The sequence below is a fragment of the Lynx rufus genome, unplaced genomic scaffold (assembly GCF_022079265.1).
Source record: "Lynx rufus isolate CCGP_SWC_20201006 ecotype Redwood Valley unplaced genomic scaffold, mLynRuf1.p SCAF_6, whole genome shotgun sequence".
Taxonomy (NCBI): Eukaryota; Metazoa; Chordata; class Mammalia; order Carnivora; family Felidae; genus Lynx; species Lynx rufus.
Window position 1 is genome coordinate 47,436,126 of NW_025814878.1, and position 23,126 is coordinate 47,459,251.

The window sequence follows — 23,126 nt, forward strand, 5'->3', positions numbered from 1 at the left end:
AAATTATGGGGAATATTTGAAGAACTTAGAAAAATATAAATTTGAGGGAAATGTTGTTTTAAAAAATTAGGTATGTTTTGCTAAATCAGGTTTTTAAAGAAATGGTTGAATTTCAAAGGCAACTGGATTTGTTTCTACCTAATGTACTTATGTTTAATTTGTTAATGATCCTAAAAGCTCTGCTATGGCCAAATATCCACATACACTCTCTTATTTTGCCTTTTCAGCACTATTTAGGAATAGTCAAGAGTAAACAGTTGAAAACTTTAAGGACTGTGTGTATGTATATTGTATGTATTAAGTACATATTATTGTTAAATATATATTATATAGACTTGTTATGGATTCAAATAGATATATACCAAAAATTGTTGAAACTGGTTTGCTTTGTGGAGAGGAAACGGGATGGTGGAATAAGGAGGGTTGGAAATGTTACCTTTCTGTTGGTTTTTTTTTTTTTTTTGTATTGTACATTTTAAAAATGTTTTCTAGTTAGTGGAATTATTGGCTATTTTAGTTTCTCTCTTTTAAGTTTTGAATATTAAAAAATCAATGCAGGAAATGTTGCTAAAACAACTCATTTATCAACAAACTCCAAGGTTACTTTAAAAAGTTGGCTGAATCTGAAATTAGTCAACATGCATATTCGAATTTCTCTCTTCTAATTTATTAGAAATCAGTCTTTTCCCAAAATTAAAATTATAACAAGTGATTGCTACTTTAAGCCTGAGTGTTCATATATTCATTCTAAGGGAATAAGGGAAGCATTGGGAAATGGGTCAAGGGGAAAGTCTTCTTTGCTTGGGTTAATGTTACAAAAAAAATACACTCCAAAATGACTAACTTTCAATACATACCTCTAGTCCACCATCCTGGTAATTTTCCATTAATCTCTGTACAAATTTTTCAACTATTTGTGGTCTGATAACTGAAAAGTTTTCTTTCATGACATGGTGCTTCCAAAGGTCTAGGGGGAGAAACATAATGATGCTATTATCATGAAACACTGAAAAATGATTAATGGCATTACACTGGACACAAGAAGCTGTTATTTCCAAATCCACAAAACTTAACGGGTGAGGAAGGGGGAGGGGAGGAAGTGGCTGAGGACACAGGGTCCTCCAGAACATAGGAATAAGGAAGATCTACAACAAGAGTCCTAATGAAAAGATTTGGAAAAGTATCTCTGAAGCCCCACGAACAATATTCTGTTATCCTAACTAAAGATCCCGAATCAAATGTTATTATTGATCCTACATGATATCTATTTTCACTGAGTCATTAAGTATCTGAACAATTATTTTGGCCTAATATAGTTAACATAAATAAATGAAGAGCTATTATAGTTAAGCTACAGACTAGAAATGTTGAGGGCTGACAGGCTATGAACTTTAGCTCCTGGATTGAAGCAGCAATAGGCTGACACATACAAGATGAGGCATATATGCAATTATTCAGAGAAGCATTGTTTAGGACAGCAGAAGCTTGGAAGCAACATATAAACTATGGTATTCCAACGGAATAGTATGCATCTCTGAAAAGAAACCTCCCTATGTACTAATAGGAAAAGAACCATAGATTTTTTTTCCAATTTTTTTAATGTTTATTTTTATTTTTTAGAGATAGACTGAGCATGAGCAGGGGAGGGGCAGAGAGAGAGATAGAGGGAGACACAGTATCTGAAGCAGACTCTAGGCTCTGAGCTGTCAGCAAAGAGCCTGATGCGGGGCTTGAGCCCACGAACCGTGAGATCATGACCTGAGCTGAAGTTGGACACTTAACCGACTGAGCCACCCAGGTGCCCTAAGAACTATTGATTTCTATGTGAAAAATGCAAGGTGAAGAAAAGTGAATATAACATGTTATATTTTATAAGAAAGACATGATAAATATTAAATGAGGGGATATCCCCTCAAGCCTACTCAAGATTATTGAATGCCAGAATGCCAGTGTTCTCCAATATCACTTCTCCCCTCTTTCTTGGATCATTCACAATAGTTCATGTTATCTCTCCCACCTCATAAAATCCTGCTTTTGACCCCACTTCCCCTGTCAGCTATTGCTTCATTTTTTTCGCTCCCTTTTTAGCAAAACTCTCAGGAAGAAAGGCCTATCCTGGCTGGCTGTGACTTCTCTCCAAATCCTTCGTAAGCCCACTCATCCAGTTTTCCCCTCCATCACTCCCCTGAACCTGATTTTGTTATAAACACCAGTGACCTCAACATGACTAAAAACATTGCTTTTACCTGACTACCAGAAGCATTTCACACAATTTGTCACATTCCTTCTGCTTGAGAAACTTTCATCACTAGATGTTGGGACACCACTGTCCTAGTTTTCCTCTACCTCAGTGTCTGCTCCTTCTAAGTCCCTTTTGCTGGTTCTCCTTGTCCTCTCCCCCAGCTCTCTTTTTGTTTGTTTTGTTTTAAGTTTATTTATTTTGAGACACACACACACAGAGAGAGAGAGAGAGAGAGAGAGAGAGTGAGAGAGCAGGGGAGGGGCATAGAGAGAGGGAGAGAGAGAGAGAATTCCAAGCAGACTCCATGCTGTCAGTGCAGAGCCTGACAGGGCTCAAATTCATGAACCGTGAGATTATGACCTGAGCCGAAATCAAGAGTCAGACACTTAACGGACTGAGCCACCCAGGCTCCCCTCCCCACCCCGGAACTTAACATAAGAGTGTCCTAGGACTCAGCCCTTGGTTCACCTCCTTTTTTTTCTATCTACGCTCACTTCCTTGGCTATCTTATGTAGTCTCATAGCTAAATACCATCCATATGCGGACAACCTTCAAATTGAGATCTAATACTCACTTGGCATCTCTTCTTGGATGTCTAAAAGGGTTTTCTTTTCGTTTTTTAAAATTAATTAATTATATTTTGAGATTGAGAGAGAGGCAGAGGGAGAGTGAGAGAGAGAATCCTAAGCAGTCTTGATCTCACGACTGTGAGATCATGACCTGAGCCAAAATTGAGTTGGATGCTTAACTAACTGAGCCACCCAGCACCCCTAAAAGGTATTTCAAACATCACTTGTGCATAATTAAATTCTTTATTTTTTTTAACTTTTTTTTTAAATGTTTATTTATTCTTGAGAGAGAGACAGAGTGTGAGCGGGAGAAGGGCAGAGAGAGAGGGAGACACAGAAACCAAAGAAGGCTCCAGGCTCCGAGCTGTCAGCACAGAGCCTGACACAGGGCTTGACCTCACGAAATGTGAGATCATGACCCGAGCCGAAGTTGGTCGCTTAACCTACTGAGCCACCCAGGCGCCCTAATCTTTGAACTTCTCTCCCTAATTTTCCATCTCAGCTAATGGCAATTCTATTTTCCCAATTGCACAGGTCAAAAATCTTGGGAGTTTTATCATGGACTCTTCTCTTTCCCCCACACCCAACACACAATCCATTAGTAGTTACTTCAAAAACATGCCCTGAATCTGACCACTTAATACTTTCACTGCTCCCAACCTTGTTTGAGCCACCATCTCCCCTTGCTGGGATTATTGTAGTGGCCTCCAAAGCAGCCTCTCCCTTCTTCTATCCTTTTTCCTTTACAGTCCATTCCCGACACAGCAGCCAGAGACACGCCATTAACATATGCCAGATCAAAATCTGGGACAGGCACTGCCTCACACTCGGAGCAAACACTAAGAATAGGCCCTGCATGATCCACTCTCTTTCTTTTCACCCTTCCTCTCTGACTTCACCTCCTCCTTCTTTCCCACTCTCTCTCCACTCCGGCTATGGGTCTTTCTGCTTCATAAACATGGTAGGCATACTCTGCTCAAGTCCCTTGGATGGACTGTTCTTCTGTCTGGGATGCTCTTCCCACAGATACCCACATAGCTAACTCCCTCACCTCCTTCAAACTTTGCTCAATATGTCACTTTCTCCCTGAAGTCTATCCTGACCGTCCTATTTAAAATTGCAATGCGCTCCCTTCAAACCTCCATACGCCATCCTCCTTACTCTGTTATTTTCTTACTTCTTGTGTTACTTATTATCTGTGTATCCCCTTCTAGATGATAAACTCCACAAGAGTAAGGAGTTTTACTCCATGACAGTAAGGTTGTACCCCAAAATGGTGCCTAAAATACAGTAGTGTGTAACATACTAGGTGCTCAATAAATAATTGAATGAAAGAATGAATTAGTGTAGGCATAAAGAAGCACCCTTAGGATATATCAAAAACGAATAAAAATGGCTACTTGGCGTGGCAAAAGGGGATCAGTGGTAGCAACTTGATCTCTAAATATGTATATTGTTGTATCGTTTTGAGTTTTAACCAGGTGAATGTTTTAGCTGTTAAAAAAAAATCAAACCTTTGAGGAGGGCACCTTTTGGGTTGAGCACTGGGTGTTGTATGGAAACCAATTTGACAATAAATTTCATATATTGAAAAAAAAAATCAAACTTAAAAATAACAGGACGGTGCTGGAGCAGTGGAAATATGTCAACACTCCTTAACTTCCATATGGAAGAGCAAAAGCACATGTGTATGTTTAATTACGTTGGGTAGGGCCTACTTCCTTGTGCATGGCCCCAGGGGAGTCTTGAAACAAAGAGAAACCTATGGAGTCAGAGATAGAAGCCAAGCCCTGCCCCACTCCCTTTTCTGCTGTGGGGGTTCTGGCCATCAGCAAGAGTACACACAGGGCCACTCCCTGTCGCCAGCTGTTTCTAATTTCAGACGTGATTTCATACTCATACTTTCATTTTTCTGACAGGAGACTCGGTACACACAAGAGGAAACATCCAGCACAATCCTCTCAGAAATGTGGATATGACAATGCAGGAGTACCTGGTATTTGCAATTATGTTGTTTACTGGGTGGTCCTGAGTTTGAAAATGGGGTTCCACAATTCTTCTACAATTGGATACTTTCCATCACGAACATATAAATCTGACTTTGTTTTTCCTTTAGGACAATAGAGGTGATTAGACATAACACCATTGTCCTGGTACAGCTGAAGTGGAAAATCTGAAAGAGTTAATGTGCCTAGAAGTTCACACTTCTTAAGATGTTTAAGACTTTTGTATGTCTAAGCTTTGACAAAATGGAGTTCATGTATGTTTCAGAAATTTTTCAGACACAGAATTGGATACTTTTTCCAGGGTACTTGACTGGTAGGTTTCTGGCTTATGGAAAAGCTTGGCAAGGGACCACATCTGCTACATACTTCTGGTTTGGGGACTGTCAGCTGGCAAATGCCCACAGAGCTGGTTTGGGTTTAGCTCTGGGGCTCAGCTGAAGGGGAAGTATTTTACCAGAGTGCTGGAAATCTTCCCACCGTGCTTCTTCCTCATGAGTTCAAGTTCAGACATACAAGTACATCTGTAGGCAGGCGTCAGGGGAAGCCAGGGAGAATAGAATTCATCCAAGAGAAGTAATTTCTGGCCAAACAGAGTTGGTGGTCTCTAAATGTGTCTCATTTTCATTGTGTGTTGTGTTTGTGGCTTCTCTGAGATGAAGCAGTTTTTGACAGTAGCATGGAGGTGGGAAAGAGACAGCACACTGGGGGTTAAATTAGGGTTTTGTTCTTTCCTCTCATTCTGTGCCCAGGTCCTTTGGCTGGAGGAAACTTTGACTTCCTCCTCGCCAAACCACTTCCCCTCTCTCCCTCTATGAATGCTCCCCCCACCCCTATGCAGCCTCCTCCCTCTAGGAAGCGTATCTTGGTTTGGTAGCATTTCACTTCTCTAACACAACCACCGGCCTCTGTGCCTGAGTGGCTCCTGGGTCCTGAGCCAAGCAGAACTGAAACTTGAAGGCACACAACTGCCAACCAAGGTTGTTCTCCTGACCACCAGGGTTCCCCCAGAAGGTGGGTAGGTTGAAACCTTATTGCTTTAAGCAATGTATTTTGTACTCCTGTGTTTCTCAAACTGCTCCCCAGAACAGTTGAGTTGATGATAGATATTCCCAAGGGGAGAAAAGGGTTCTATGGTCAAATAAAGGTAAAGAACATTTCATACTCTCTCTCCTGGAGATTTACAGTGCACAGTAGGATAGTAAAGGCTCTGAGGTCTAGAGCAAAGAAATCTTTTTAGCATTATTTACCACAAGTTTCCCAAACTTCTTTGACAACAAATAAAACCTTTCCCCCACAACCCCTGCAAAATGCAGTAGAAATCCTCTTATCCAATCAAGACTAAGAGTTGATTGATCAAAAGAAGTCTGATAAACCAGAGAATGCTTAAAAAATGACATGTAGTACCTTAAATATTTTATTTAACTTAAAAATACATAAATACACAAACATTTGCCAATTTTCTAATATAGAACTTAGGTCTTTCCTTTGTATGTGCCCACACATTGGAGTTCTGTACTATCTTTCTTCTATAAACCATAACACATAGTACATGGTCTACAATTCCTATTGTGTGTTTTGTTGTTTTTGTTTGTTTGTTTACTTGTTTCTTTCTTTTTATGAAGAAAAAATAAAAAGACCATGAAAAAATCCAAATGTGTCATTTTTTAAGGGCAGTTTTAAGTCCATAGAAAAATTGAGCAGATGGGTACAGAGAGTTCCCATATATTCCCTGCCCCCTTCACCTCCAACACACAGCCTCCACAACTATCAACATCCCACACCAGTGTGGTATGTCTGTCATAACTGATGAGGATACACTAACATGTTATTATCACCCAAAGTCCATAGTTTACATTACAGTTCACAATCTTGGTGAAACTATGGGTTTGACAAATGTATAATTGGCGTCTATCCACTATTATATTATCATAAAGAATAGTTTCACTGCCCTAAAATCCCCGTGTTCTGCCTGTTCATCTTTCTCTCCCCTCTAACCCTTTGGCAACCACTGATCTTTTTGCTATCTCCATGGTTCTGCCTTTTCTCGAATGTCATATGGTTGGAATCATGCAATATGTAGCCTTTTCAGGTGGGCTTCTTTCACTTAGTAATGTGCATTTTTATCCTTGTCTTTTCATGGTTTGATAGCTCATTTCTTTTTAGCATTAAATAATATTCCATTGACTGGATGTACCACAGTTTATCCATTTCAACTTGTTTTTTTTTTTAAGTTTATTTATTTATTTAGAGAGAGAGAGACAGAGAGACAGAGCGAGATAGAGAGAGAACAAGAAGGGGAGGGGCAGAGAGGAGAGATAGAATCCCAAATAGGCTCCATGCCATCAGTGCACAGCCTGATGCAGGGCTCGATAGTGACCTGAACCAAGATCAGGAGTTGGACCCTTAACCAACTGCACCACCCAGGCACCCCTCAACTTGATTTTTATTGAGAAGATCTCTTTTTGTACTCCCATTTCATTGGTTTATATAATACTTAATTAAATTACCCACACACAATGACAAATAAAAGTGGCATAAACCGGTTTGAAGCAAACAATGATCAGTGAAGCTAGGTAAACACAGGCAATCCAAAGACTGTGATTAATGACTATTTTGCCGGCTGGTGTTACGAAGGGAATGGGAAGCTTCAGGCAGCCTGGGAGTCTGTTAGTGCAAGGTGCATGAGAGAACTCCTGCCCTAGAATGTTGGGGAACTTGTGTTCTAGGGCACACTGCTGGGAATGCTGGCCTCGGCCACCCTCTTTTAAGTGTTTGGATTGTGTTTCCCTTAAGCAAAACATTTTTGTCCACTCACTGTTAACATATGTATATTTGTGTATTTCTAACTACCTACAACACTATCACTGGCTAATACTGTATAGTATGATGTACTCAGAGCCAGGCTCATTAACAATGAGAATGGAGCTCAGTCTACATTCCTAGAGTTTTCTTGACCTTTTGAAATTTTTTGTCTGACTTCTTATCAGATGTGGTTAACTTATCTTTTTCAACCTCATACTGTGGCTGAAGATAAGCATGTACCAGGATTAGAAATGGCTTTACTATTACTTTTTTCTTTTTTTAAAAAATTTTTTGATGTTTATTTTTGAGAGAGAGAGACAGAGTGTGAGTGGGGGAGGGGCAGAGAGAGAGGGAGACACAGAATCCGAAGCAGGCTCCAGGCTCTGAGCTGTCAGCACAGAGTCTGACGCAGGGCTCGAACTCACAAACCATGAGATCGTGACCTGAGCTGAAGTTGGACGCTTCACTGAGCCACCCAGGCGCCGCTGTCTTTACTATTTCTTAGTGCTTGCTTGTGGATTGCCTCCAAGTGGTCACTTCAGGACACCTCAGTGTGTAGTGTGACATGTGACTTCTTACATATGGATTTAATCTACTTAGAAGTTTTAATATTTTCTTCCCATACTCCTGGGATATACGCACTCCACTTTGGAGACTGCTGACCTTATAAATGTTCAGAGAAATTGAGAAAATCAATTAAAAATGACTTGAATGCTAAAATGCTAAATATGGAGAATAGCAGAGCCTTTTTGAATCAGTGGAACCCATCTCTATGCTAAGCCAAGCCCTGAGGCTGAATAAGATTGTCTGGAGCTGCTTTTTAAAGCTCCCAGGGGAGCACTAGTTCAGCTATCACAAACCAACACTGGACCAGGTGTGGCTGCTGCATTTTCGGATGCTTACTGACAAACTGGAAACCCATTCAGAAGCTCTAGAAGAAGACTAAGCTCCAAGACAAGGTGGGAAAGAGGGAAAAGATAGAGAAGTATTAGAGGGCTGATTTCTGGCAGGCACAAACATAGACACCAGAGTTGTCCAACAGGGAAAGAGGAGACCCTGAGGGAAGGACAAGAGCCTGGCATGTCCCCTGGATCTCAATAGTCTCCATTCCCAACTCCCTCTGTAGAAATCCCTAACCCCAAGGTAACCTTGACCTCAAAGGGCGGCCCGTGTCGGAAGCCCCATCCACTATAACTGCTTTTTGCCACTGAGATGAGCAGTAGGAAGGTGGAGATTCCAAGGTTTTATTGCCTTCTTCGAAGTTTCCTAGCCCACAGAGGTCTCAGGAAGACTACACTGAAGAACACCGGGCACACGGTGGGGACTTCATCACTTGCACTGAGGGAACTCACTACAGGAGGATACTCACATTGAGTCAACAATAAGAAAACACCCTCACTATTGGCATTTACATGTACATGAGTACAGAATTTGAACAAGAGTTTACAATTGGCCAGTCACTCAAGCCAAAGTAAGTTTTGATAATATCTTTTTTTTTATTAATGTTTATTTATTTTTGAGACAGAGAGAGACAGAGCATGAACGGGGGAGGGTCAGAGAGAGAGGGAGACACAGAATCTGAAACAGGCTCCAGGCTCTGAGCTGTCAGCACAGAGCCCGACGCGGGGCTCGAACTCACGGACCGCGAGATCATGACCTGAGCCGAAGTCGGACGCTTAACCGACTGAGCCACCCAGGCGCCCCTAAGTTTTGATAATATCAATGTTAGCACCGTTAAAAATAACTCTACCCCAGAGCAAAAGCATAAGAGACTCTTAAAAACTGAGAACAAACTGAGGGTTGATGGGGGGTGGGAGGGAGGGAAGGGTAGGTGATGGGCATTGAAGAGAGCATCTTTTGGGATGAGCACTGGGTGTTGTATGGAAACTAATTTGACAATAAATTTCATATAATAAAAAAATAATAAATAAATAAATAAATAAATAAATAAATAAATAAATAAAAATAACTCTACCTCGCCCCTCTGCCTAACTCCCACCAGCCCCTTATGGAGGCTCTTTCCAAGCACAGCTGACAGCACCCTGCACAAGGCAGCACACAGAGCCACAAAGCAAAAAAGTTTTGTCCCTTGCCCCCCATCTGGGTGTCTCATTAAACCACAGCCTGAAACATGAAGATGGTTGCACCTGCTGTGCACTTGTGGATTTTCTCCCAAGACTCAGAGGGGAGTTGCCTGGAAGCAGCCATCACAGCACAATAACACGTGCTTTTTGTGTCTTGTTAAATGTTCTGTAAATGAAGCTCAACCACACTCAGCTTTCTGGTGACATTCAGCTCTCTGGTGACACCCCTAGCCGAGAAGTGGCTTGCCCTCTCACTGCACAGCCTTCTGCCAAAGCCCTGTTCATAGAATTCAATTACTCGAAGCACTGATAAAATGACAATGTCTTAGGTGAGGACAGATGTTATTAATTAACATTATAATGTCTGTGGACTTTGTCTCAAGAAGAAAATCTAATTTAGTTTGCTAGTCAAACAACCCCTCCATGGTTCAAAGGTTGTGAATTTTCCTACAGAATTAGTAGGAGTTAGGAGTAGACAGTTCAGACAGGACCAGCTACGTAATCTATGGCACACTGTGCAAAATAAAAATGCAGGGCCTCTTTTCCAAAAAGCAGGGAAGAAAAGCACCATTATAGATACTAAAATATAGTGTTTTCTTTCTTCTGCAGTCTCTTTCTTGACCTGTCATGGTGTTTTTATTTGTTTTTAATGTTGTACTCCCTAGGCATGGGAATGCTTGTGAGGAGAGTGAGACACTCACTCCGAGGAGCTCTACCCTGTGACTGGGAGCATGAGTGCCTGTGTAGCTACTGAACTGAGGTTCTGTGCCCTGGCCAGGGGTGGAGAAGTTGAACCAGGCATCTTTCCTTCCCAGGGGCCCACTGTGGACAGGCAATCCCAAGGGTATTGTAGCCTCTGTCCTGGGATATTGTACAAATCTAAGGATAGGCAATAGGCTTGCTCCCACCAAGTCACCCATTAGATGTACCATGATGTTGCCAGACTAGGGTCATTGAGATATTACTAGGTACACATATCCCCATCCTCCTCCTGCTCAGCAACCGCCCCCCTCCCTGGAGTGGAGGGCAGCAGCAATGGCCTGGTGGGGATGGTGAGGGGGAGATTAGGGGCGCCCAGGGTACTAGAGAGCAGACGAATAGGTAGCTAAGAGCCATTCGGCAAGGTGGGGAGGCAGTAAGAAGCAGGACTTCATGTAAGGCAAGGCTCCAAGTCTTGGTGCATTCTCCATTGACTCACTGGGTTCCACTTACAAAACACAAACTCTTAGTCAAAATTAAGAGTTTCAAGATGGCAGCCATAGAACATTAAGCCCCAAGTACCCCTGAATCCTGTGTGAGTGTGCAGATCACATGTCCATGAAGTGACCCTGACTTTAGAGCTCAGATGAAAGGAAATAATTTTGATTACCTTCCCACCCCAAATACATGTGTTTGTAAGATTTTGACGTTTATATGTTATATATATGTATAATACATATGTGCACTTAAATATATTACAAGTAAGAAAAGCTTATATGTTTTCCCCATTTCAACTTTATTTCAGTTATGAGTTAATCAACAGAGCTGAAACTGAACTTAACAAATGTTTTCTATTTAAAAGATTTTAAGTGGAGGGAAATATGTCAAAATGTTAATAGTTCTCTCTGGGCCAAGTTATTAAAAAGTAATTTTTATATCATTGTCTGGACATTATAGTACCTTTTTACCATGAAAATGACACATGGATTGCTTTCATAATTAGGAAAAAACCAATAAATGCTATTTTGTAAAGTAATAAAATAAACATACTTTACCTGTAGGGAGAGTACCCTGGTCCTTGGACTTTTCTGATACAACCAGTGCTCTTTCTCTCTTAACTTTTCTTAATACTTCCTGGATCATATGAATTTCAAGATTTTCCAGAAGCTTCTGAAGCTAGAGTAAGAAGTTTGAGTCACTTTCTACACTCAGCTTATACTCTAAGCTCCCAAGTCACATTCCTGCAGAAGGGTCTGGGATTAGGTGCCGTCCCTTAGCTACTCTCTCCCGGGGAAGACGAAAGGGTTCCTTTCTTGGGTTTCTAAGTACTTCTGCGACCGTAGATATACTGTCTTTGGGGATCAGCATCTTTTCCTGGTCCACATCCCCACTGATAAAACATAACCTTTTATTTATTTATTTTTATTATTTTATTTTATTTTTTTAAACCAAGTTCTGCTAAATTGCAAAGTGCTCAATGTCTGAGGTGACCTCATGTGTTTGGGGGTCTCTAAATGTGTCCAGGAATTTCATGAGCTGTTATTACAAGAGAAACCCCTGGGCCTGAAACTTGATTTAGATATTAAGAGGGATTTCATGAGAAGATTAAAATTCTAAACATGACCAATAGAAAATTTTCCCAATAACCATGAACCCTTACTTTATCCATTATGCTTGTTGGGCCCACATTTCTCCCTGTCAGAGGACCCCAGGTACTAGAGAGAACCAGGATTCAGAAGGGTAAGCAAGGGGATTCGGGACTGGGATGTGTGTATGTTGGAGGCGGGGGAGCTGAATTCTCCTTGATGTTCAGGGGACGTGAATCTCTGTGTCGACACTCGAACAGCTAGAGGTTTTGTTTGCCTGTGACAGTGAGCACAGCCACATTGGGTCTATGTCCTAGGACAAAGGTAAACAAACACTTGGGAAAACAGCCTCTCACATAGATCATCTAGCATATACCAAATGGATTAGTGCATAAATTGCGTGGTCTTACTCTCAGGAAAAAAAAAAAAATCACAGGAGCTATTTTAAATACATTCCACTGCCATGGGTGTGGGGGGGGCAGATAATTGTGTGCCAGATTTTATGTGTTTTTTTTTTTCAGTTTATTTATTTGTTTTGAGAGAGACAGAGACAGTGCGAGTGGGGGACAGGCAGAGAGAGAGTGAGAGAGAGAATCCTAAGCAGGCTCTGCCGTCAGAGCAGAGCCCCACGTTGGGCTCGAACTCATGAACTGTGAGATCATGACCTGAGTTGAGATCAAGAGTCAGACGCTCAACCAACTGAACCACGCAGGTACCCCTAGATTTTATGTTTAAGATGCCAGTGGTTATGTTCTCTATCACAGTCTTTTTTTGTGTGGTAGTCCACCTTAATTTGAGGAAAATCAAAATATGAAGATTCAGACTTACAAAATGGGAACATTAGGGATAGTTATTTGCTTAATCAAAGCCCTACATGCCTTTAGGTACTTAGTTCCTTCTGAGCCTGTTCAGTGATTTACACACCTACAATCTACACTTAATGTCTTAGAAAAAAACCACTTGGGTGTATCTGTAGTATTACATGCTTATGCCATAAAGCAAATTTTCAAAGTCAAATTCAAAATGGCTCCTGCATACCTGTTGAATTTTTATTTCAATTTCTGAAGCTCCTTCAGGGGGAAGAATAGACTGACTACTTATTATGAGATCTTCAAATTCATCTTCTTTCCCCATCCGCCTAGCTATAGCTTTCATGCTGGGGTAGAGGATGTCAGTTCTATTAAAGAAGAGAGACCAAAATTAGTAAACAAACATATTTTTTCTCATTCAGATTCTCTGACAATTATTTTCATTCATGTTCTGTCTCCTGTCATCATGTATAAACCTCCCAACCCATTTTAGATACTCACATCAACATCTAAATTCACTATAGTTGTTGCACCCTTAGTCAATATTAAATCCTAGGCCTTTTCCCACTGGGCACATTTAATTTTAGTCTTCATTTAGTCTTCAAAATATTGACAAGTTTTGGGGCACCTGGGTGGCTCAGTCGGTTAAGCAGCCAACTCTTGATTTCAGCTCAGGTCAAGATCTCATGGTCTGTGAGTTCAAGCTCTGCATCAGGCTCTGCACTGAGAGTGAAGAGCCTGCTTGGGATTCTCTCTTTCTCTCTCTCTCTCTCTCTCTCTGCCCCTCCCCCTACTTGTGCTATCTCTAAAAATAAATTAATAAACTTTAAAAAAAATTGACAAGTTTTCTCATTCCCTAGTTACCAGGAAAGCTGACTGTGATAATTCATAAAATAGACCACAAGGACTATGGCACCAAAGAGAATCTTCTTATGCCCAGTAAGGTCCAAGGATGGTAAATGCTTGTTTGATAACAGACACATGGAAGAGGCAACATATCTTTTCTGACAGCTAATTCATCCCAGCCAGAGCCTGAAGTGTGAAAACACCCTACCATCCCACAGACCTAAGATCTCATGTTGCACCATATTATACCTCTGGCCGTATTGGGTGAAACTCTCAGAGACTCAACACTTGGGTCTAATGGGGTAGAAAGTAGGGAAGAGTTCACAGCAGCAGCATCTCCCTACCCAGTGCTTGCTGGGATCCTATGAACTAAAAAAGCTTAGAGTCAGCACCATGGGAACACTTGAGAAGCACAAGTTCCCAGGGACAGAACTCTGGGTAAATGATGTACAGTATTGCTTAGTGGAACCCAGCACTGTCCCTGAATTCAGTAGAACCCAGCTTTTCCTGTACAGCACTGTTTATAGAGACATATTGCCCAGCTTCCTCTGAGCTTGGTGGGGCTGGGCATACCAGAATTCATGGACCAAATCTCTCCCTCAGAGCAAGGGGCAGGAATGTGCCAAGCCTCAGATTCCACTCGTCCACGAGAATTTCCACCTTAGCAACACTTACCCGTAGAGTTCTGAGAACTGGTTGTGGAGGGAGACAGAACTGCCGTCCTGGCCTTGCAGTTTGAGCTGGCCCCAGTGGTCCTTCAGCACTTCCAGCTGCTTCCACAGCACCAGAAATGATCTCAGGAAAGCAAGAGACATCATCGTATTGCATGGGCCCCTCAGCAGCTCGGAGACCTTGGGGCTGCTTTGGAACTGACTTCTGAATCCTGGCACTCTGGACAAATCTGGCTGAAAGCATTATAGAAATTCTTCTTTATTGATCATAGGTCAATATGCGATGACATTTTACATGCAGCCCATGCAGAATGAACATTTTGAGAAGGCCCATTCTCCCCAGGAGGAATGGTTTGCAGGCCTATAGCACATTTAAAGCTTAGAGAGAGTAAACATCCTTCCTAAATAGACAGTATACAGAAAAGAGGGAAATGTCTCCATTTCAGCTTCCTGCTTGGGTCTTGAACCACTCATTTTAAAAACTCTTTACTTGGGTACTAACATTTTATCTGCCTTTGAAAAACGGAGCCTTTCATGTTCAGCCTCTGCATTCTGGAAAGTGCCCTTCAACACACTTGAGATTTAATTCCCCATCACGGTGGAGCTGTAATAAAACCTTAAATTAGGGATTTTACTCATTTTGTGGGTGAAGAAATGGAAACTTAAATTTACCTTATCTCCTATTCCTTCTCCCATCCTTTAAAAGTTCACATGTCTCTTAATTTGAATTTATTATTCAATAGGCAATTATACTTTAGGATTATTTGTTCATTCATTCATTGGTGCTTTCCTTAAGTGTTTGTTGAGGGACTGCTATGAGCCCTGGAAAATTAGAGGGAACAAGGTTTTCAGGTCCCCTCTCCAGCAGCCAGTGGTGTGAGGTCCAGGGTCACCCAGAGAGTGACAGACAAAATAGGGACCTGTGTCCAGGAACCTTAGCCTGATGACAGTGTCTCAGTCACAGGAAAAGGAATATTCCTTTGCAGAAAAGGTGGCAAACCTGGATCATAATGTTATGACAAGAAGGGCCTCAGAGAACATTCAGGTAACAGCACCTCAGACGCTCAAGTTTCTTGGCTCAGAACAGGAAGAACCACCACCTAGTGTAACTGGATCCCAGATCAGTACTAGTAACATATCTAAAGAAAGGCGTGGCTGCCAGAAAGAGGCTTGGTCAGAGGCAGAGACGGCCAGCCAGACCCAGGGGACAGCCAGCAGCTCCTGCACACAGCTGACAACCCCTCAAGTGACCTACCTACTCAACAGCAAGCTAACCCAGGCACTTCCAGATTTGCTTTATCCTCAGAAAATTTTCACCAAATGACATCTTATGCAGTGGCCAAAAATATTCAACAGGCCAAGGCTGAACATGGTGACTGGGAGGGGGCAGCGTAGAGGCCATGTAATTGGCCCCCTCTGCTCAAAAAGCCCCAGGATGCTCCTTTTAAAGGGCTTGTGTGCAGTTTCACCCAAAGACCCAGTTAAAAAATGCCAGTTATATGTGACGGCGATTTATTTGCTGATCTAAAAGCATCTGCTGGAGGAGCAGGGGCAGTTGGACTTTCCCCAGAGATGAAGGATGCCACTGGCAGATGCCAATATTTCACCCTCCACCTATCCTGTTAGCACAGGTGGGTGAACTCAGATGCAAAATCCTCTCCGCCACCACCTTGCTAAGACAAGCGGGGCGATGGACTGTGGCACTATCCCCTTTGCCTTGCTGAAGCCAGAGCAGGCACCAGTGCCAACGCTTCCCTGCTCCCCAGCTGGGGCAGGCAAGAGCAAGCAGTAGCAGCAGTCTCTCACTCCCGAACTAAAGCTGGTTGGTGAGCACAGGTGGCTGCAACACTCCCCCACTCACTGGTTGGGGCTGGCAACTGTGAGCAGTCCTGGCATTTTTCTGCTCTGAGCCTGAAGCCAGAATATGCACCCAGACAAGGCACTCTCCTGCTGCATTCCTGAAAACCCTGGGCACATGCAGTCAAGACCCTTTCCTGCTGCCTTTCTAAGCTGGAGAGTGTGCCCCACCCCCTACACTCTCTAGCTGCTTAGTTAAGCCAGTGGATATGTGCAATCCATACAGAGGATGCTCCTTGACTGCCTGGCCCTCACGGCCAAGGGGGCTGACATTCCTGAGCTCCAAGGGAATATAAGAATCAGAAAGACAGTACTTGGCAGGCCACCACTCCAGGGCACTGCAGACAGCCAGCTGAGACACAACCTTGCCTTCCTGTGACAAAAGCCCATTTACTTATCCTGGGGCTTCAGGCTGAGGAACAGGCTTCAAGTTTTCCATACATCTAGAGGCTACAGAAGTGCTCCCAGGGAACATAAGCCGGAAGACACCATCCTTGTGCACCCCCTTCACCTTGATACAGCTCAATAAGTCCTCACAGAAAGGAGTTTATATACTCGTCTAGAGTCCCACATTTTGCAACTGTCACCCAAGGACACCTTCAGATCTTTTGGTTTGGAGGCAGCAGGGATTATGACTGTGGCCCCACAAGACTATATTTGCATATTTTAAAAGCTGCTACCTGAGGGTCTGACTTTCGATTAGCCTGAAACTTGGTGCTAAATGAAATTCCTCCCCTTAGAACACTGACAGGCTCTGGTACATCTCGACCATAAGGACATTATCAATAATAAATCAAGTTGTTCCGACAATCACAAAGTCGCAAGAAACAACCAAGAGCTAGGGCAAGGTTGAATGAGAACTTTCATCAACTGCACAAGAGCATGCCAAGGCTGAGAGAGGTAACTGTCTGGCCTAATATATAGAAACAAACACAGAGAGTCAAGCAAAGTGAGGAAACAGAAAAATATGTTCCAAATGAAAGAATAAGATAAAACCTCAGAAAAAGGTCATAATGCTATGGAGATAAGTATTCTATCTGATAAAGATTCAGGGTAATGGATGCTTACCAAACTTGGGAGAGGAATGGATTTACATAGTAAGGACTTCAACAAAGAAATAGAAAATATAATAGTATGAAACAGGAGTCCATAGAGCTGAAGAATATAATAACTGAAAAATACACTAGAGGGGTTAAACACCAGACTGGATGAAGCAGATGAACAGGTCAGCAAGCTGGAATACAAAGTAATGAAATTCACCCAGACAGAGCTGCAAAAGGGAAAAGGAATTTTAAAAAATGAAGATAGCTTAAGAGACCTATGAGACAACATCGAGCAGAATAACATTTGCATTATAGAGGTCCTAGAAAGAGAAAAGAAAGAGAAATGGGCAGAAAACTTATTTGAAGACATAATGACTGAAAACTTCCCTAACCTAGGGAAGGAAACAGATATCTAGGTTCAGGAATACCAGAGAGTTCCAAATAAGATGAACTCATTTTAATTAAAGTGTCAAAACTTAAAGAGAGAATCTTAAAAGCAGCAAGAGAAAAATTATTATTTACAAGGGAAACACCATAAGGCTATCAGCAGATTTCTCAGCAGAAACGTTGCAGGCCAGAAGAAAGTGGCATGATATATTCAAGGTACTGAAAGGCAAAAACTTCCAACCAAGAATGCTCTACCTAATGGTTATCATTCAGAATTGAAGAAGAGAGAGAATTTTTCAGGCAAAAGCTAAAGGAGTTCATCATTCCTAAACTGGCCTTACAAGGAATGTTAAATGGACTTCTTAAAGCAGAAAAGAGATGTCACTAATTAATAACAAATATACATACAAAAGTAAAAATATCACTGGAAAAGGTGAATGTATAGTAAAGATAATGAGTTAATCACTTATAAAGCTACTATGGAGGTTAAAAGACAAAAGTAAAATTAACTAAAACTACAATGATTAGTTAAGAGATACATAAAATAAAAATACGTAAAATATGAAATCAAAAACATAAAATGTGAAGGGGTGTGGTAATAAAAACATAGAGTTTAGAACATGGTCAAATTTAAGTTGCTATCAACTTAAAATTGATAGTTATATACATAGGATGATATATGCAAGCCTCAAAATAACTGTGTAGCAAAAACTCGTATTAACTACATAAAAGAAGATGACAAAGGAAACTAAACATAACACTGAAGAAAGTCATCAAACCAGAAGGGGAGAAAGAAAGAAAAAAAGGAAGGAACAGAAAGGAACTACAAAAACAGCCACTCAACAAGTAACAAAATGGGAATAAGTACGTACCATCAATAATTAAAATAAATGCAAATAGGCTAAACTCTCTAATAAAAAAACATAGAGTGGTTGAATAGACAGAAAAGCAAGGCATATTTATATACTACCTATAAGAGACTCACTTCATAAGTAAGGACACACACTGACTGAAAGTGAAGGGATGGAAAAAGGTTATTCCATGCAAATGGAGATAAAAAAAAAAAAAGCTGGTGTAGCTTTAAACAAAATAGACTTTAAATTTTTTTTTTTCAACGTTTATTTATTTTTGGGACAGAGAGAGACAGAGCATGAACGGGGGAGGGGCAGAGAGAGAGGGAGACACAGAATCGGAAACAGGCTCCAGGCCCCGAGCCATCAGCCCAGAGCCCGACGCGGGGCTCGAACTCACGGACCGCGAGATCGTGACCTGGCTGAAGTCGGACGCTTAACCGACTGCGCCACCCAGGCGCCCCCAAAATAGACTTTAAAGCAAAGACTATAATAAAGGAAAAGCATTTCTAAATATATATCCATCCAATGTAAAGCACCAAAAATATAAAATAAATATTAAGAGACCTAAAGGGAGAAATTGACAGCAGTACAATAATGGTAGGGGACTTTGACATCCCACTTACATCAATTGATAGATCATTCAGACAGAAAAATCAATAAGGATACATTGGCCTTAAGTGACAGAAAGAAAGCCCAAGTTAGTAAAAGGAAGATATAATAAAAATCAGAGCAGAAATAAATGAAATCAAGACTAAAAAGATAATTTTAAAAATCAATAAAATAAAGAGGTGGTTCTTTGATAAGATAAACAAAATTGAGAAACCCTTAGCTAGACTCACCAAGAAAAAAAAAGAGAGAGCTTAAAGAAATAAAATCAGAAATAAAAATCAGAAGTTACAACCGATACCACAAAGGATCATAGAGACAATTATTAACAATTATACACAAATAAATTGTACAATCTAGAAGAAATAGACAAGTGGCTACAAATTTACAATCTTCAAAAACTGAATCATAAAAAAAACAAAAAACAAAAAAATCAAAATAGACCAGTTACCAGTAAGGAGATTAAATCAGTAATCAAAAACCTCCAAACAAAGAAAAGTCCAAGACCAGACAGCTGGTGAATACTACCAAACATTCAAAGAAGATTTAATATCTATCCTTGTCAAACACTTCCAAAATATTAAAGAGGAGGGAATGTTTCCAAACACATTTTATGAGGCCAGCATTACCTGATACCAAAAACAGACAAGGACATCACCCCCTCCAAAAATCATTACAGGCCAATATCCCTGATTAACACAGATACAAAAATCCTCAACAAAATATCAAACCAAATTAAACAATACATTAAAAGGATCATACACCATGATCAAATGGGATTTATTTCAGGAATGCAAGCATGGTTCAACATCCACAAATCAATCAACATGATACACCACATTAATAAAATGGAGATAAAAATCATGATCATCTCTACAGACACAGAAAAAATATTTGCAAAAATTCTCATCCATTTATGATAAAACTCTCCACAAAGTAGGTAGAGAGGAAATGCTTGTCAATGTAATAAAGGCCATATATGACAAACCTCCAGCTAATATACTCAATGGTGAGAAGATGAAAGTTTTTCCTTTAATATCAGGAACAAGACAAGGATGCCCACCTTCCCCACTTTTATTCATTATAGCATTAGAAGTCCTAGCCAGAGCAATTAGGCAAGAAAAAAAAGAAATAAAGGCATACAAGTTGGAAAAGAAGAAGTAAAACTATCACTGTTTGCAGATGACATGATACTATATGTTGAAAACCCTAAAGATTCCACAAAAGAACATTAGAATAAATGAATCTAGTGAAGTTTCAGGGTACCAAATTAATATACAAAAATCTGTTCCATTTTTATACATTAATAACAAACTATCAGAATGAGAAATTGAGATTACAATCACACCAAAAAGAATACTGAAGAATAAACCTAACTGAGGAGGTGAAAGACCTGTACACTGAAAACTATAAGTTGTTGTTAAAAGAAATTCAGGAAGACACTAATAAGTGGAAAGCTAATCCATGCTCATGGATTAGAAGAATTAGTATTGTTAAAATATTCATACTACACAAAGCAATCTACAGATTCATGCAATCTCTATCAAAATTCCAATGGCATTTTTCACAGAACTAGAACAAATAATTCTAAAATTTATATGGAACCACAAAGGACCCCCAAATAACCAAAGTAATCTTGTTTTTTTTTTTTTTTTGAGAGAGAGAGCGGAGTAGGGGAAAGGACAGATGGGGGGAGGGAGAGAGAGAGAGAGAGAGAGAGAGAGAGAGAATATCTTAAGAAGGCTCCATACCCAGCATAGAGCCCAATTCAGGGCTCAATCTCACGACCGTGAAATCATGACCTGAGCTGGAATCAAGAGTCAGAGCCTTCACCTGCTGAGCCACCTAAGCACCCTAAGACCAAAACAATCTTGAGAAAAACAAAGCTAGAGGAGATATCATGCTCCTTGATTTCAAACTACACTACAAAGCTGTAATAATCAAATAGCCTGGTATTGGCATAAATGTAAACACATAGGTCAATGGAACAGAACAGAGAGCCCCAAAATAAATCCATGTATATATGATCAATTAATTTGTGACAAAGTAGGTAAGAATATAGAATGGGGAAACGACTGTCTCTTCAATAAATGGTATTGGGAAAACTGGACTACATGTGAAAATTAAAACAGACCACTATCTCGCACCATATAAAAAATAAACTCAAAATGTATGAAAGACTTGAATATAAGACCTGAAACTTAAAACTCCCAGAAGAAAACATAGGCAGTAAGATCCTTAACATTGGTCTTAGTAAGGGGCATCTGGGTGGCTCAGTCAGTTAAGCTTCTGACTTCGGCTCAGGTCATGAACTGACTGTTCATGGGTTCAAGCCCCACATCGGGCTCTATGCTGACAGTGCAGAGTCTGAAGCCTGTTTCAGATTCTGTGTCTCCCTCTCTCTCTGTCCCTTCCCTGCTTGCACTGTCTCTCTGTCTCAAAAATAAATAAAGGTTTAAAAAAAAAAACCCAAAACATTGGTCTTAGTGATATTTTTTGGATCTAACTCCAAAGGCAAGAGAAAAAGCAAGGTAAATAAAAGTAAAAGTAAACAGGTGGGGAAAAAACGTAAACAAGTGGACATCAAACTAAAAAGCTACTGCACAGTGAAGGAAGCCATAATAAAACAAAAATGTAATCTACTGAATGGGAAAAAATATTTACAAATCACATACGTAATAGGAGTTAATAGCCAAAATACATGAAGAAGTAATACAGCTTAATAATAAAAAAAAAAAAACAGAAAAATCATGTTAAAAATTGGTCAGAGGATCTGAATAGGTGTTTTTCCAAAGAAAACATACAGATGGCCAATAGGCATATGAAAAAATGCTTAACATCACTAAGCACCAGAGAAATGCAAATAAAAACCAGAATGAAATACCACTGTACACCTGTCAGAATAACTATTATCAAAAAGACAAAAAAATAACAAGTATTGGCAAGGATATGGTAAAAAGAGAACCCTTGTGCATAGTTGGTGGAAATGTAAATTGGTGCAGCCACTATGGAAAAGAGTATGGAGGTTCCTCTTAAAAATAGAATTACCATATGATCCAGCAATTCTACTACTGGGTATCTACCTGAAGAAAATGAAAACACTAATTTGAAAAGATATATTCATCTCATGTTCACTGTACCATTATTTACAATAGGCAAGGTACAGAGAAACAACCTAAGTGTTCATTGATGGATGACCAGATAAAGAAGACGTGATTACACACACACACATAGAAATACTACTCAGCCATAAAAAGGAATCAAATCTTGCCATTTGTGACAATATGGATGGATCTTGAGGGTATAATGCTAAGTGAAATAAGTCAGAGACAAATGCTGCATGCTTTGATTTATATGTGGCATCTAAAAAACAAAACAAAACCAAGACTCATAGAGACAGAGAACAGATTGGTGGTTGCCAGAGGAGAGGAGGTTTGGGAGACTAAATGAGTAAAGGGGATCAAGAAGTGCAAACTTCCAGTCATAAAATTAAAAAAAAATCATGGAGATATAATGTCTAGTTTGGGGAATACAGTCAATAATACTGTATTAACTTTGTATAGTGACAGATGGTAACTAGACTTATTGTGATGATCATTGCAATGCATACACCAGACACTAATATAGTATTGTATGTCAGTTACATCTCAATTTAAAAAGGAATTATAAATAAAAAATACACAAAAAACCTCCAACTTGCCTCCGAGGAACCCAGGGCTCCTGGGACCACAGTTTTAAAGGCCCATGACTTCCATTTTAGAGACTGAGGTCTAAGAGATCACAGCACGGGGTGCACAGCAGGGCCAGGAAACCCAGGGTCCTATCTCACAGGCAGTATGTATTCCATTGCCTCCTGTTATCTATGAATATTAAATACTCTTAAATAAAATAAATCATATCATTAAACTAGTTAAAATAAACCATAACTTTAAAGCAAACTTCCCTTGTTAATATATTCATATCAAGAGAAGTCTTCTCTTCCTAAGTGTTTTAAAGGATGGAAGAAGGAACAGGAGACAAGGTAAAGAACAAAGGTGGGGGACAGTGGGGGTGTCAGGGAAGGAT

At 40.4% G+C, this 23,126-nt stretch overlaps 1 protein-coding gene across 2 annotated transcripts in view; it reads right to left on the bottom strand.

The window, feature by feature from the left end:
* Positions 1–23,126, bottom strand: part of LOC124528931 (coiled-coil domain-containing protein 162-like) — a 54,840-nt gene that overhangs the window by 24,577 nt on the left and 7,137 nt on the right. For both annotated transcript variants that reach the window (XM_047102811.1, XM_047102810.1), the window contains exons 4-7: positions 14,319–14,548; positions 13,027–13,165; positions 11,458–11,578; positions 858–967 (exon numbers count right to left, since the gene is read on the bottom strand). In XM_047102811.1, coding sequence (XP_046958767.1) covers positions 858–967; positions 11,458–11,578; positions 13,027–13,165; positions 14,319–14,548 — 600 coding nt within the window. The remainder of the gene's footprint in view (positions 1–857; positions 968–11,457; positions 11,579–13,026; positions 13,166–14,318; positions 14,549–23,126) is intronic.